We start from the raw sequence: 15,867 nt of genomic DNA, 5'->3' as shown, positions 1-15,867 counted from the left end.
ATAGAAAGTGATTCAACAATGACTAAAGTAGTTAAAGCGAACCAGTCATTAAAGGATTAATTCTGACTCATTAAGGATTCCGTAAGTGGTACATAAAAAGCGAATTATCCAAAGTTGTTTGCCTACAATATGGAAAGAATTGACCATTTATGATCCAACTATTTGTTCATGAGAATGTTTCTCAGCCAGAGGCTTTTCGTGGCAGCCTACGATTGGCTCCCCTGGACTCCGCCTCTTACAGCCGTACGTCTCTCTAGTCGCTAGAACTAATTGCTCGCTCCACGCTGAAAAGTCTTGGCGCTCACCTCCGCCATTGAGGTGGTGGCTAAGAATGAAGCATCTGGAGACTAGTATTTTGGCACCATCCCTTTGCCCCATCCCTCAGCAGTGTTTTCACTTTTCTCTTTAGCAGCTGCACCGGTTTTTTTCCCTCTAACCAAGACCATGATCCTGACACTATCAATTCGCCAGGCACAGTTCCCCTTCTTTCATGACATGAAACATGTGGTCCTTTAATTTTTAATCTTCGGTGGTCTTCTAGGGTTGTAGAAACCTACAGACAAATTGCCTGAGAAATCTGAAGAATCTAATGACCATGAACAATCTAGAAATGAAATTATCAACAGGCCTATCACAGACTGGTGCAAATGAAATGAGTGACCTTTAAACTTCTCCTTTAAGCATATTGTACAAAGTCCTTCATCACAAGTGGGAGATACTTTATAAAGTGCCTTAAAATGAATCCCAAATGAATGAGTGAAACTTGGCAGGTCTGATCATAGAATATCAGGGTTGGAAGGGACCTCAGGAGGTCATCTAGTCCAAACCCCTGCTCAAAGCAGGACCAATTCCCAGACAGATTTTTACCCCAGTTCCCTAAATAGCCCCCTCAAGGCTTGAACTCACAACCTTTGGTTTAGCAAGCTAATGCTCAAACCACTGAGCTACCCCCTCCCCATGAGACAATGAGCCTTGCCCAAGGTCACCTAGCAGATCATATTATTATCTCCTATTTCCAAAGGTGCTTTACGGTAAAAATAAAAATCAAAGAACCAAAACCATATTTATATTTGCTATGTGTTTATTGACCTAAAAACAGTCTTTTGACCTAAAAACAAACACACTGAAAGTTAATTGCTAGGCTAGCTGATTCACTTTGCAACAGCTCAATTTCATTTGGCTGTAGTTGGATAAAGTGTGTTGCTCTGCAGTCTAGAAACTGTTGCTGAGTGAAAAAGAAAAACAATCATTAGAGAACAACTTTTCAAGTACTCCATGGCTCTTGTCTAGACAGCAAAGAAAGCTAAATATACTCCTGAATAACCTAAGGGGAAACACTGAATGACAATTTCTAAGACAAAATTTTAAAAATCTGACCTAGGTTCGCATGCCTTTTGGTTATATGTCTTCTTCTTAAACATAAGGATTCTCTTAGTCAGTCAAGGGGCAACTCACTTACCACCATCTTTTATTCAAAGGCAGGCACAGATGTTCCTTCTGCAGGGGAGGTTTTAATTTATGAAAATTATATTGTTTATGCATGAATGCACTCTGCATAACACGCAGTATTTCCATGTGATGAGAGAAATACCACAGAACCAGTGCCAATGTCAGGAACATATTCTGCAAATTTAGTTGCTTAAATGTTTAATGAATATTTGGAAGGCATTTCCAAACCACAAGAAACCTTTTTAATTACCTTCTCTTTTTCAGTTATTAACAAAATTCAATTCCTCTAACCAATGCAATTTACTTTAAAGGTCTGACTATTCTTTTGAATATTTGTTACCACGGTACTTCAAAAGAAATAATAATTAATAGAACTAATAAAGAAAATCAATTATATATTTTGGCAGATACTCCATCTGACACTTTTTCTTGTGAGTTTTGTTGTTTCTATTAGGGTTTCCCCACCACCATTACCACCCTCAGGCAAGACCAACATATTTTGAGTTATATTTTCATGGTGCCATTTCTTATGATGGTACAATATTTTTTTTCTTACTGGAAATCATAAGAGGCCAAATCCTGAAGTCCTTATTCAGGGTCTGATTGTTGTGCCCCATCAGGTAGTGTTTAATGAGAAGAAAGTACCTGCGCAGTTCTCCTCACATATATCAGTAAGCTGGTGGGGTAACCCACCATCCTTATGTGGAGTAAGCTGAAAGACTGATTGTCCAGCCCATATGGATCCCAGGTAATCATCTGGAGGTTGGGACTATCTGCACAGAGGCCCTGTGCTTCCATTCCAGCTCTGTGCACTGGTGCCCTTTCCCTATCTCAGCAACATAGCTCCCTTAGAACAGAATGTTTGGTGCTTCTGCAGTTTGCCAACTGCCCAAGAAGCCATACTTAAAAGGAGATTACCATCATGCAAGGGCTTAGTAGAATGGTCTTTCCACCATGATCTTCTTAGGGCTGATGTGTGGATGGTATTCATGGCCTGACTACTCTTTCCTCATCCCTATCCACTTCTTGCTTTGTCTTCCTGCATGGACCTCTGAACTCATCAAAAGCACTCCATAGGCTCTGCGATAAGTAGGATCACAGCTGCAGAGGTGGCTGAGCCCCCTCATTACGCTTGGGAAGGCTGTGATACATGGGTGAAGGATTATAATTGGGAACCTCAGATTTTACTCAATACTTACTTCATTGACTTCAGTGAGAATTATGCCTGAATAAGGATCTCAGAGCCTGGCTCAATGACTTCAGTGGGACTATCTGACGGAATAAGGGAAGCAGGTTTAAGCTCATTGGATTAATTGGAAGGAGGACTGGGTTCTTAATTTGGATAAAATATATAAAGAGTTACTTTCTTCAGGAGCTGGTGTTTCAATAGCCGAGTAAGTCACTAAATGATAGCAATGTATGATCTCAGAGGCTAACAACAGGGCAATGAATATCATTCTAAACTCAATCTTGGCATAAATAGACCAGCCATTAAAATAAAGCTTTTTTAATTAAAAAACAAAACTTTCAATCACCCAACACAAGTTTAATAAGTTAGACTTGGTGAACTAATAGCCTATATATTGCTTTCACTGTTCTAAAAATAAAGGATTTGAAGTGCCTCAGATACTAAATTTTGACAAGAAGGGTACTTTTGATAGGATAGTACATAACTGCCATAAGGAACCCTACCAAACAATTTAGATAATTATAGAGCCAAATGCTGCTTATCTTATTTATGCAGTCCTTACTTTCTTTATTCAGGAAAAACCTCACAGAAATCAAATCTGCCATAGTGGGAATTTTGCATGACAGAGTACTGGAAAAGAACTGCAGAATTTGGTCCTCATGTTTTTTATTTTTATAAATAATATAAATATGTTTAGTTTTTACCCATCAAGCTGCATTGTCTTAAAAAGTATGAGTTAAAGTGTACATTTAAAAATGGTCTAAATACATTATTTAGCTAATAGACTTATATTACAAAGAGTTTAAGATATATTACTGTGGCTTGAAATGATGGGTTGAAGAGCTACATCAGAACTGTTCTGTATAAATGTGTACATAAGTGTTTTTTAAATAATTAAAATACATATTTAACAAACTGTCAGAAGCGAGGCAATCGAAAATTAAGGCTGACATTGCTCTTTAAGCATTTCTTTTATGTATTTAGGTTGCCTGTGGGGTGTGTTAAACATAGAATATCAGTCCTGATTTGCAATTTCCTGGCCTGAACCAGTTTGCATCACAGACTTAATTGCATGTAAGATAAAATAAAGTATAAGTCATTGGGGTCTACAGTTCCTAGCAACATTCTGGCGAGAGCAGGACAAAAACCAGAATTCTGATTATAGTGTTGTTGTACATTTTTAACATAACATGTCAAACTCAATGCAAAGAAGAAATAAAATGCCACTCTGGCCCATGCATCCTTATTTCATTTTGCTTCATCCATATTACATATTCTTTTGTTTGTCTTGTTCTCACTGATCTTCCAGTTCCCTCACTTTTCAAAATTACTTTTCCCTTGTATTTCTGTCACCCTTCCAGTTGCCTCTTGTACCTGTTCAAGCTTCCCCATTTCTTCTTGTTTTTTTCTTTGCAGCTATTTCATTCTTTGCCTTTTTTTTCAAGTTTACTTTGTCCTTCACAGCTTTCTTGTCTTTCATTCTCTCTTTCTCTCTCCCCTTGCCCCCTCCCTCTTCCTTGATCTACCTTTCCCGTGATAGGACACCAATAAAGCTCACCCACAGAAAAGGTTTCTACTGCTAGAGTTCTCAATAGTATTTCACCCATGGCTATATTAATCTTAGAATTTTAGAAAAAGCTGAAGCTGATGTTTGATATTTCTAATTTAAAATCAAGACAGAAAAAATTAAAGTGCCCGGGTTGAAATAATATTGAAAAATGTAGGTACACAGACTACTTTAGACTTTAAGTTCTTCTCTAGAGTAAACATTCTAGAGGGTATATACTTAAAAAAAAAAAGGTGATGCTCCAGGTTTAAAAATCCATGGCATAGTATGGACTTTATACACTGGGTCTACTATTGTCACAAAGAATGGTCATAGCCAGAAAAATGTGCAAGCCAGCGATGTGCTTCCAAAGTCTAAATCCAGCCCCCTCCAGAAATTAATCTCCTTTAGCCTCTGATACAGTACAAAATCATACATTTGAATTACAGTACACAATCTTTTGCACAATTACTGCTGAAATAAGGGGCAAAGTGTGTCCTCCGTTGACTTGATGGAAGTGCATTGTGGGACATTAGATAAAATAACAGATCATCTTTAAAGTGAGGTATGTTCCTTAATACAAAGGCTGCCAGACTTTTAAAATAGAAAATAACCAACATTTTAACATGAGGCTCCTGTGTAGCCCCTCTAAAGCCTTTCCAGGCAGCAGGAAAAAGTCATCTGAAGATTTTTTTACACCATATCCATCTGTGGTTATGTTCTGCAACTTACCTCCTTATCTACCCCCATTGCTCTAGGCTTCCCTACTCTCGTTGCTTTATTGTCACTATGCTAGCATGCCCATTTGCAATGGGAGGACACACATGACAAGTTACAGAATCTTTGAGCAACTTGCAACAGTATTCTTACTACCTTATCCATATTTCTGGTGGCAGTGAGCAGCATGTCTCTCACATGCTGCTGACCATGCCACAATCAGAAATAACCATGGGCCTTACCTCCAACCTGGGACATCCTGGGAGATCTACAGAAATCCAAGACTATAATGTGGAGACCTTGTACCTTTGTATTTAATCTGAACCCTGGTGGCTTCCCTCCATTAGGGATTTACCCAAGCTGTTGCTGTCTCTTGGTCTCCAGGAGATGAAGGCTTGGTGGAAGACATAATTTGGTATTACCTTTTCCCTCGAATCTCCAGCATGCCTCTCCTCCCTAGCAAGATGGGGATGACATGTCCTACTCAATCTCTGACCCCTCTCTCAACTCAGATCCTAGATCTGCAGAGAGACTTCTCTGCTATCCAGAGAAGCAAGAACAGCAATATGTAGGCAACTGAGGACCCATCTGCCAAGGAGAAGGGAGATCCAAATGGGGAGGTTTAGGAGATCGATCCAGACCATAGCTAAAAGCTACTGAAAGGCAGACCTATAGCAGTGCCAGGTGGAAATGATTATAGTTAGTATGTATAGAAAAATTCTTCAGCTGTGACAGCTAATCTATAAATTGATATTATACACCTGAATTTAAAAATATTTTTGTATACCAAATTAGGTAAGTATATTGGAAATCCATGTATTATGCATAGAATAGCAGTTGTCTTGGAAGAAAACACCACCCTAGAATTTACTCAAAGGTTTTGATAATGGAGTATTTATTAATGGTAGCAGAGACCAATAACATCAAATGTTCCTTCCCTTTAAGAATTTCCTCTGCTACATACATTATGTATATATTTAATTTTATTCATGGTTTTAATCTATTTAATTTAAAATATTAAGTTATTGATTTACTATCACCTTAAAGTAAAGTTAATAAAAGGCTATTACAACTTTTACTGACGTCGGCTGAAGGGTATTACAAGTCTCTTGGGAACTGTCATACTCTTTCACTGATGTCAGAGAAAACTGTAATAACATTCCACTGACACAAAGGAGTTATCAGTTTATTCTTTGACTGCAATTTACTGAGAAATGAACCGGTATTTATTATGAGATATACTGTGTGGGCTAATAAGTGGTTCCAGAGACAAATAAAGATTGCTGAAGCAGTTAATATAGAGCATAGCGCCTGAAAGTTGATGTACCTATTCTTATTTTTATCATATATTGTACTTTACCTTTTAGTTAATGATTTAACTTTCCTTCTAAGTGACATCAATGAATATACATTAAAGCTCACATTGATGTCAAATAACTGATACAGGTTTTATTGGTTCATCTACTGTTACAGTTGTCAGAATAATACTCTGGAAAGTATATTTGGTCTGCAGTTTTTCATCCTACTATACCAGCTTTTGGCATTAATTCTGTTTAAACAAAAGGTCTGTTACTTGAAAACAATGGAAGAAAAGAGAGGTCGATTTTTCAGTTTTAAGAGAAAGCCCAACAGGGGGATTTTAGTAGTGTAACAGTGGAAGACATTATCGGCTACATTTTAATTAAAGCTGTGTGAATGGTTTGACTTGAACTCAGCAGTACTCAAACCCAGCCTTGATTTGTATGTTTTAGAATTAGATTATAATTCAACCAAGTGAATAACAGAGGTAACTCAATATGATAAGTATCACAAGACTGTAAAATAATGCATTTTTAAACAATTTGCCTTGGAAGTGTATTTTCAGCTAGATCAGGGGTTCTCAAACTTCATTGCACCGTGACCCCCTTCTGACAACAAAAATTACTACAGTTCATGAGGAGGGGGAGAGGTAGGGGACCGAAGCCTGAGCCTGCCCAAGCCGCACCACCCTGGGTGGAGGGGGCCAAAGCCCCAGGGCTTCAGCCCCACGCAGAGGGCCTGTAATCTGAGTCCCACTGCCCAGGGCTGAAGCGCTCAGGCTTGGGCTTTGGCCCCAGGTCCCAGCAAGTTTAAACCAGCCCTGGCGCCCCCATTAAAACAGGGTCACAACCCACTTTGCAGTCCCAACCCACAGTTTGAGAACCACTGATCTAGATCATTAGCAATGGTGTACAGATACTTATGATACTTTCACAGAGGGCAATTTTGTCACCTTTGCTTGAGTAAATCACACCATTTATTTCAGTTTTGCGTGGGTGTGGATAGGAGGATTTCTTCAGATGTATATAACCACTTAGACTCTAAAATGAGACAATACAGAAAAAGTCTGACAGACATTTTTAGATTTAATTTTTAATCTTAATTCACACCATTCATAGCTCATGGCATGCAATATCTTTTATTGCTTACTTTCCTCAACAAGTTCCCCCATTAAAAACATCTTTATTATTGCCGGAAAATTGGGGAGAGAAAAGCGAACCACCACTCCCCCTTTTAAGGAAATTTTCTTTGCTTCACAATTGCTGTTGTTTGTCACTTAGATACCGAGGTGACTGACACCTTACAAATACCATAGACAGAGAGAGATGATTATTGCTATAACGCACAATCTGCAAACAATTATAATAGTATAAATGTATGTCTTAAACATGAGACTTTTGAATATCTAGGAATGGCAAACTGTGTATTCTTTTAATGGTGCAATAAGATAAAACTAAAGAGCTGGGTCTTTAATACAAACCACAAATTTTGCCAGGCTTGAGAAAAAAAAATCTGAGAGCTGTTTGCTATTTATTGATTTAGGAAAACAAGCTTACAAATACCCTGCCATGTAACTACCAGAAACAAAACAGTCACTCCAACCCCTAGCTTTTGTTGAGAGAGAGAGAGAGACACATTATACACGACCATAATGCTCAGATCTCTCTGCGTAACAGGGCGTTACCATATTACCCCACCACAGCACCTCTAAGCGATAACATGTTCCGAGTGATTTGAGTAAGTAGGGTGAAAACCTCAGCGTAGAGGTAAAACAGCGAACATTAGCAACACCTGTAACAGGGGTGCGAGGGTCTGATCCTGCTCCCCTTGACTTCTGCGTGGTGGTGGGATCCAGCCTCTCCCAACGACCTGGGCAAGCTCACAGCAAAGGCCTGATCCTATTAACGGCGCCCCAAAGGCGTCGCATGCGCTCCGGCCAAGCGACCTCTGCACCCCGCCGCCAGGAGCGGCCGGATCCAGCCCTTTCCTCCTCTAAGGAGCCGGGTCGGTGGTAAAGGCCCCGCGACAGGAAGGAACCCAGCTGCTGAGTAACGATCCCTAAGGGCTGCACCCGGCGTTCCGCGCGCCACCGTACGGACGGCCGTTAACGGGCACGGCTGGAGGGCGCGCGCCTGCGAGCGCTCACCCGCCCGACTCCCTCCACCCCGGCTCGCAGCCTCTCACAGGATGGGAGGGGGAAGAGCAGCCGCTGCCTTGGCAGCCGCCGGGACGCGGAGAGGCTCTCGCTTGAGCTTGGCTTGGAGGGTGGCGCCGCCATGCTGGGGGCCGAGATCCCCTTCCCCCGCCCCAGGAGAGAAGCGTGGCCAGAGCTTGGGGAGGGCCCTTCGCCGCCGGGGACCGGGGTGGAAGCCTCGGCTGGGCAGGGGATTGCTGCCACCACCACCTCTTCTTCCTCCTCCTCCTCCTCCTCTTCGATGGCGCAGCGGTGGGAGGAGGAGGAGCGGCGGGGGGCGCCCCCCCTGGACAGAGACCCCCCGCGCGGCGGGGAGGCGGCCGGGGGCGAGGAGGAGCCGCTCCTCAGGGGCATTTTCCAGATCGGCAAGAGGAGCTGCGACGTGGTGCTCAGCGCCAGGCAGCTCCGGTGGAGCCCCATCCAGCCCGAGAGCCGCGGGGGTGAGTGAGGGGAGCGGGTGGGGGTGGGGGCGGACCCTGCTGCGGACCGGTGCATCCCCAGCAGCCTTCAATGCGCCTGTCAAGGGGAAGGCGATTTGGGGCTGGCCCAGTCCCCCCTCCAATCAAAAGTGACTGATAAGTTTCCAACTTGTTAGCGGAGACGATCCAGCCCCAAGCCCCGTCCCAGCCTGGCGCCACCCACCCTGATGGCGCATGGGGGACTGTGCGTCGCCACTGTTTTGCCCCTTTAGTTGGTCTTGTTTTGAAGACTTGCTAAATTGATTGAGGCTAGTTCAGGCAGGGAGCGATCAGGGATGCCCGCAAGGGACTGAGTAGCCACAGGGCAGAGAGCAGCAGGGGGAGGAGGTAGTTGCCAGAGTATATTGGCTACATACATATCAAGTTATCATAACAACTAAATCACCGCTAAAGTGCCACTTGCCCCTTCTGGAGAGGGCCAAACCTTTGTGTTCAGGTTTTGGACCAGTATCACTTTATACTTCTGTGGCTATTTCCTTTTCTGCCAGACCACAAATTTTACCTATGGAAGGGGGACAACAAGCCTCAGATGAAATTTTCAGAACAAAACTGCTGAATTTCTAGTAGAAGAGGGCTTTTTCTGTGGTTCCATCTTACAAATCAGTTTATGGAAATTGAAAGTTTACTTAAAACAGGATTACAGTAAATTAGTTAAGAGATAATTACTGGCATCTCTCTTCACTTTAAATCTGTGCCAGCAATAAAAGTGAAGAATTTAATTAAATAAGATTATCAAGATCTCAAACCTAAAACAAAGTATCCCTGGGCAGTTTGTCTTTATTATTATAATATATAAACACTATGGAAACATGAAATAGCGTGTCTTACAGCTTTTAGCCATAGGCAGAATAGTAAGGATTTTATTGATTCTGCAGCATCAGTTTTTTGCATTTTAATCTAAATGACAGCTGTATATATGTTCTATAGTAATTTCTTGTGAGATGTGTCTAAGTTTCAGGGTGAGGCTTGTGGATCAAATCTTGCTTCACTTACTCAGCTGAGTAGTTCTTCATATTTCTAGTGTGAGTAAAGCAAACAGGATTTAGCTCAGCGTCTTTATCTCAGGGTTTTGTGCCAAACTCCTTGATGTTTACTGTGGTGCAATTTTAAAGGCAACAGCAAAAGAAATTAAGCTCCAGAAAGTTGTCCCGCTAAAAGAGTCTTCAGTGAGCAAAGCTGTTGAAAAGGACTTGATTGAGTAAAACAAATTCTGTTTTACAAAAGATTTTACAAAAGGAAAACTTTCAAATATCCGCATGCTCTCAATTCAGAGTTACAGAAAAATGTTTGTTTTTCCAGCAACTTGGCTCTTTCAGCAATTGCTAAATCATAATCTCTGCTCACATCTTCTCCAGAGTGTCCACAGTGGGACTCTGCTGTACTTCTCTTTTAGAGCTGGCTGTCTAGCAGAAAGCAAATGGTATGTTTAATAAATGCAGAGAGGTGCTTATTGTATGAGAGAAATGGCGCAAAATCCATGCTACTATGATCAGATTATTGCTGTGGCATAACCAACTCATGCATACCCAAAAGCTATACAAAGGAATTTTGTGTTCAGCTTTAAAAAAGAAGTTTGAGACCTGGTGATGCCACCAAATAATCCTGTTTCTCAGGGCTCCCCCAATCACAGCAGCTCAAAGCTGTATGAGACTCCCGGGGCATGTGTCTACGCACACATGTAGTCCAATATGCCAGGCTGCATCTCAGGACTCTTCAAAGTTGTCTGGCCTCTGCTTATTCATCAAATCATCACCATCTGAACATGGTGCCCTTGTGAGTACTAACTTCACTAGATTAGTGGACAGACCTCCTCAGTGTTTGTGTGGGAGTTCCCTTTGTCCACTGTCAGCCTTTGCTGACACTGGTGACGAACACATCTGCCCTGTGATGGGGAGCTCATCTGGGTCCCCTCTGAACTCAAGGTTTGTGGTCCTCAAGGATGTCCTATCTTCATATCAATGTCAGAGAGCTAAGAGCTGTCTGCCTCACCTGTCAGGCCTTCCTATTTCGTGTCCAGGGAAAAAGCCTGTTTGTTCTTACAGACAACACTGTGGCAATGTTTGTTTTACCTCAACAGGCAGTGGGGAGCTCACTCTTTCCTGGTTTGTCAGGAAGCAGTTCACCTATGTGTTATAACCTTGGGGCAGCCGGTGTAGGAAGCAATCACTTGAGGCCAGAGAGCAGGCAGCTAACCAAAACCTCCATTTTATTTACATATATACAGAGAGCACCTCAGCCGGTTGAAACCGGTTGAGCTAACCCATAATAATCTAACTCAGTTGCCATAGCAACAAAACCATGACAACCAAATACACAACATATTCCTCCCCCCCTAATAAGAACATCCCCTAAATAAAACACACACTAGACTAGAGAAGGAGGGTAGACTGCCTCCATTCCCGGCTAAACCCTGGGGATTATTTTGCCTCATAACCGTGGGTTCGCCCTAGCTAAAGGTCCAGCCGATGAGGAGGCCTTCTGTCTCTAGGTGGATTACGGCGAACTACTGGTGTTATTGCACCCGAAAGCACTAGGGGCTCAGGGTCCGCAGCACGAACAGGTGAGGAGGTGGTATCAGCTCGTGCTGGGCAAAGGGGTATCTCAGCCGCCGGCAGTAATGGAGGAGAACAGTCAGAAACAGGTGACTCGTGATTCGATCCCTCACCAGAAGAGGTGAAGTCAGACCCCTCAACTGCAGATGGGTCCTGAGGACTGGCATGACCTGGCAACAGCTGATCTACATGTCGCCGCCAGGTAAGATTCCCTGCAGTCCGGACTGTGTAGGAAACAGGTCCTGTTTGAGTGATGACTGTGGCCGGAACCCATTTAGCTCTGGAAGTATAATTCCGAGCCAAAACTGGCTGTCCCGGGCTAAAGGTTCGGTCTTTTGCTCTGGGTGCCCGTCTGATTACTTGATATTGCTGCTGATGTTGCACAATTTGTCGGGGTTCAGAAGGTTTCAGCAGATCAAAGCAAGTGCGCAGCTGTCGTCCCATCATTAGAAAGGCCGGAGATGCGTGGGTCGTAGCATGAGGTGTGTTTCTGTAGGAAAGTAAAAAGGTATCCAGACGCTTTTGAATGGAGTGTTGTCCCCTTGCTGATTTCAAAGCGTTTTTCATTGTCTGCACAAATCTTTCAGCTAATCCGTTGGTGGACGGATGATATGGTGCTGACGTGATGTGGTGTATCCCATTTGCTTTCATAAAATTTTGAAACTCCTGAGAAACGAACTGCGGTCCGTTGTCGCTCACAAGTTGTTCTGGCAGACCAAAACGACTAAAGAGTCCTCGTAGTTTTTGGATAGTACTCTCTGCAGAAGTGGACTGCATTATAGAGACTTCTGGCCATTTAGAATGGGCATCTATTGCCACCAAGAACATGCTTCCTTCAAGGGGGCCAGCAAAGTCGACGTGAATACGTTGCCACGGGTTTTCAGGCCAGTCCCATGGGTGTAGGGGTGCCCACTGGGGTGCATTCCTCACACCCTGACATGACATACAAGCTTTTGCCTTCTCTTCAATAGCGCTGTCCAGTCCAGGCCACCAAAAATAGCTTCGTGCAATTTCCTTCATGCGGACTATTCCACAGTGACCGGAATGTAGCTGTTCTAACATCTGTGATCTCAGTGGTGGTGGAATAATGACACGTCTCCCCCACAACAAACAACCAGATTGGACCGATAACTCCGTCCGCTTGGACATGTAGGGAACAAGGTCGGATGAGACCGGAGAGGTTTGTCGAGATGTTCCATGCATCACCAGGTCCATAACGTGGGACAATACTGGGTCAACGCGAGTTGCCTTCTTTATCTGAGTAGCAGTGATGGGTGTATTCTCTACCTGTTCAAAGTAGAAGATTTCCTTGTGGGCACTATCTTGGTGTTTGACCGGCAAAGGCAACCTTGAGAGGCCATCTGCATTGCCGTGTAGAGTGGATTTCCGATATTTGATTTCATATGTGTGTGCTGAAAGTAACAATGCCCAACGTTGCATACGACTAGCAGCTAATGGGGGAATGCCTGTGTAAGGTCCAAAAATTGATGTCAGAGGTCGATGGTCTGTGAGAAGAGTAAATTTTCGCCCAAACAGGTACTGATGAAACTTCCGAATTCCAAAAACAATTCCTAATGCCTCACGTTCGATTTGGGCGTAGTTAGTTTCTGCTTTGCTTAGAGTGCGTGAAGCAAAAGCAATAGGTCTCTCTTCTCCTGAAGGCATAATATGTGACACGACTGCTCCCACTCCATAAGGGGAGGCATCGCAGGCCAATTGCAGTGGTAAGGATGGATCAAAGTGCGTTAGAACTTCAGAATTTAGCAATGCATCCTTAGCTTTGTTAAACGCAACATCACAGGCTTCAGTCCACTTCCAGGCCTTGTTCTGCCCAAGGAGCTCATGAAGTGGTTTTAGCAGTGTGGCTAACTGTGAGATGAACTTTCCATAATAGTTCAGGAGTCCTAGAAACGAGCGCAGCTGGCTTACATTTCGAGTTGGGGGAGCCTCCACAATAGCTTTAACTTTTGCAGGGGCCTTATGAAGACCTGCAGAATCAATGATATGTCCCAAATATTCAACAGAGGGCTTGAAGAATTCACACTTGTCTTTGCGAACTCGTAGGCCATACTCTTCCAGTCTTTGTAGGGTAGCCTCTAAATTCTTTAAGTGATCCTCTTCATTTCTTCCAGTGACCAGGATATCATCCAGATAGCACTGAACTCCTGACAAGCCACACAAGATCTGGTCCATAGCCCTCTGGAACAGGGCGGGAGCAGATGTTATTCCGAAGGGTAGACGACAGTATCGATAAAGCCCCTTATGAGTCACAATAGTCAACAGCTCTTGGGACTTTTCATCGACGTGCATCTGTAAATATGCTTGACTCAGATCAATCTTACTGAACTTTTGTCCCCCAGCCAGGCCTGCAAAGAGGTCATCGATGCGGGGAAGCGGGTATTGCTCTGCACACAACACTGGGTTGACAGTGACTTTAAAATCACCGCAAATCCGGAGAGAGCCATCTTTCTTCACGATTGGAACAATAGGAGTGGCCCATGAGCTATGGGTAACTGGTATTAGGACTCCATTGGTGACCAGGCGCTCCAGGTCTGCTTCAACTTTTGGCCTGATGGCATATGGCACAGTTCGGGCTTTCAGATATTTTGGTGGACTGCCAGGTTTAATGTTCAATGTCACAGTGATTCCCTTCATACTTCCCAAATCATCTCCAAAAACAGCAGCATGTTTCCTTAGTATAGGGGTTAGACTGGTTTCTTCTTTAGTCATCCGGTGCACTTCTGCCCAGTTCAGTTGAATCTTCCCAAGCCAAGACCTACCCATTAAGGCTGGGTAGTTACCTCTCACCACAAACAGTGGCAATTTAGCCACCTGTCCATTGAGCTCCACCTTAACATCAATAGTGCCCAGCATAGGCACAGCTTCTCCCGTATACGTCTTCAGAACAGTTTTTGTTGCCTTAAGCGGAAGATGCTGTAGCTTTTCTTTATACACAGTCTCGGAGATCAGTGAGACGGCTGCACCGGTGTCCAGTTCCATGCGTATACGTTTGCCATCCAATAACGGGGTTACCCAGTATTCATGTGAGCCCATTGCCAAAGACAAAACATGCAGTGGCACTTCCTCTTGCGATGAGGTGTCACCTTGATCATCCTGGGTCTGCTCTAGGGTATGCAGGGTTCCTCTTTTTGTCGGCCAGACCACAGGCCTCTTTTTCTTTTGTTTACAGGCACACTCAATGTGTCCCTTTTTGCCACAGTGTCGACACACCAGGTCCTTACACCAGCATTCTGATGCCTGGTGACCCGGCTTACCACAGCGGTAACATTCTTGACTCTGCACAGTTTTGTGGGTCGGTTCTTGTGACACTTTTTGCACCCTAGGGGGTGCACCGATGTATTGTGCCTCCCTTGTAGCCAGTTCCATGGAGACAGCAATATCAACAGCCTTCTGTAAGGTAAGCTGAGCCTCTGTCAGTAGGCGCTTCCGTATAGCTTCACTGTACAGGCCACACACTAACCTGTCACGCAGGGCATCATGTAACATTTCTTTAAATTCACAGTGTTCTGCTAGCTTTTTTAAAATGGCTACAAATTGTACAACTGTTTCATCTTCCTTTTGGTCTCTTTTGTGGAACCTATATCTTTCAGCAATTACCAGTGGTTTTGGGGAGAAATGAGACCCCAGGATTTCCACAATGTCACTGTAAGATTTAGTCTCAGGCTTAACAGGGTGTAGTAAGCTGCGTAGCAGAGAGTAGGTTTTAGCCCCTACAACAGTTAAGAATATTGGCACTTTCTTTGCTTCTGTAATGTCATTTGCAATACCAAAAAGCTCAAAACGCTCAGTATACACATGCCACTGCTCTGTATTCTCATCAAAAGGCTCCAGGGGCCTGGTCAGAGTAGCCATGATTTTTAGTTTCACTTTCACAGTCAGTGCAACAAGCAGCTTTTTTGTTTTTGTTCTTTACCTTAACTTCTACTTCCTTCTGTTACTGGAGCAGCACCGGAGTCTCACCCTCGTCGCCAGTGTTATAACCTTGGGGCAGCCGGTGTAGGAAGCAATCACTTGAGGCCAGAGAGCAGGCAGCTAACCAAAACCTCCATTTTATTTACATATATACAGAGAGCACCTCAGCCGGTTGAAACCGGTTGAGCTAACCCATAATAATCTAACTCAGTTGCCATAGCAACAAAACCATGACAACCAAATACACAACACTATGGAACGCTGACTGAACTTGCAGTGTGAGTCTCAAAGCCTCTTACCGTACCAGAGTGCAGAATGAGCCAGTGGACCACCTAAGCAGATCATTTCCAAGCCAGCATGAGTGGTCTCCCCACCCGGATGTTGCAAGATGAATTTCTAACAGTGGGGGACTGCCCAGATAGACCTGTTTGCAAAGAAGGCTGACAGGAAATGCTCCTTACAAGGCCACAGTCCTGGTTCCATCACAGATACTTTCCTGCTGCCCTGGA

At 43.6% G+C, this 15,867-nt stretch overlaps 1 protein-coding gene across 2 annotated transcripts in view; it reads left to right on the top strand.

Moving 5' to 3' along the window:
- The first annotated feature begins 8,284 nt into the window (after positions 1-8,284).
- The window catches only part of CERKL (ceramide kinase like), a 94,563-nt gene continuing 86,980 nt past the window's right edge, over positions 8,285-15,867 (top strand). Inside the window, exon 1 of one of the 2 annotated variants that reach the window (XM_045032677.1) lies at positions 8,285-8,834. In XM_045032677.1, the coding sequence (XP_044888612.1) occupies positions 8,477-8,834 (358 nt within the window). In that variant the 5' untranslated portion in view covers positions 8,285-8,476. The remainder of the gene's footprint in view (positions 8,835-15,867) is intronic. The other variant, XM_045032676.1, reaches the window with a different exon arrangement.

This window comes from Mauremys mutica, chromosome 10 (genome assembly GCF_020497125.1).
Source record: "Mauremys mutica isolate MM-2020 ecotype Southern chromosome 10, ASM2049712v1, whole genome shotgun sequence".
Classification (NCBI taxonomy): domain Eukaryota; kingdom Metazoa; phylum Chordata; order Testudines; family Geoemydidae; genus Mauremys; species Mauremys mutica.
This window is presented reverse-complemented; position numbering and strand designations above follow the sequence as displayed.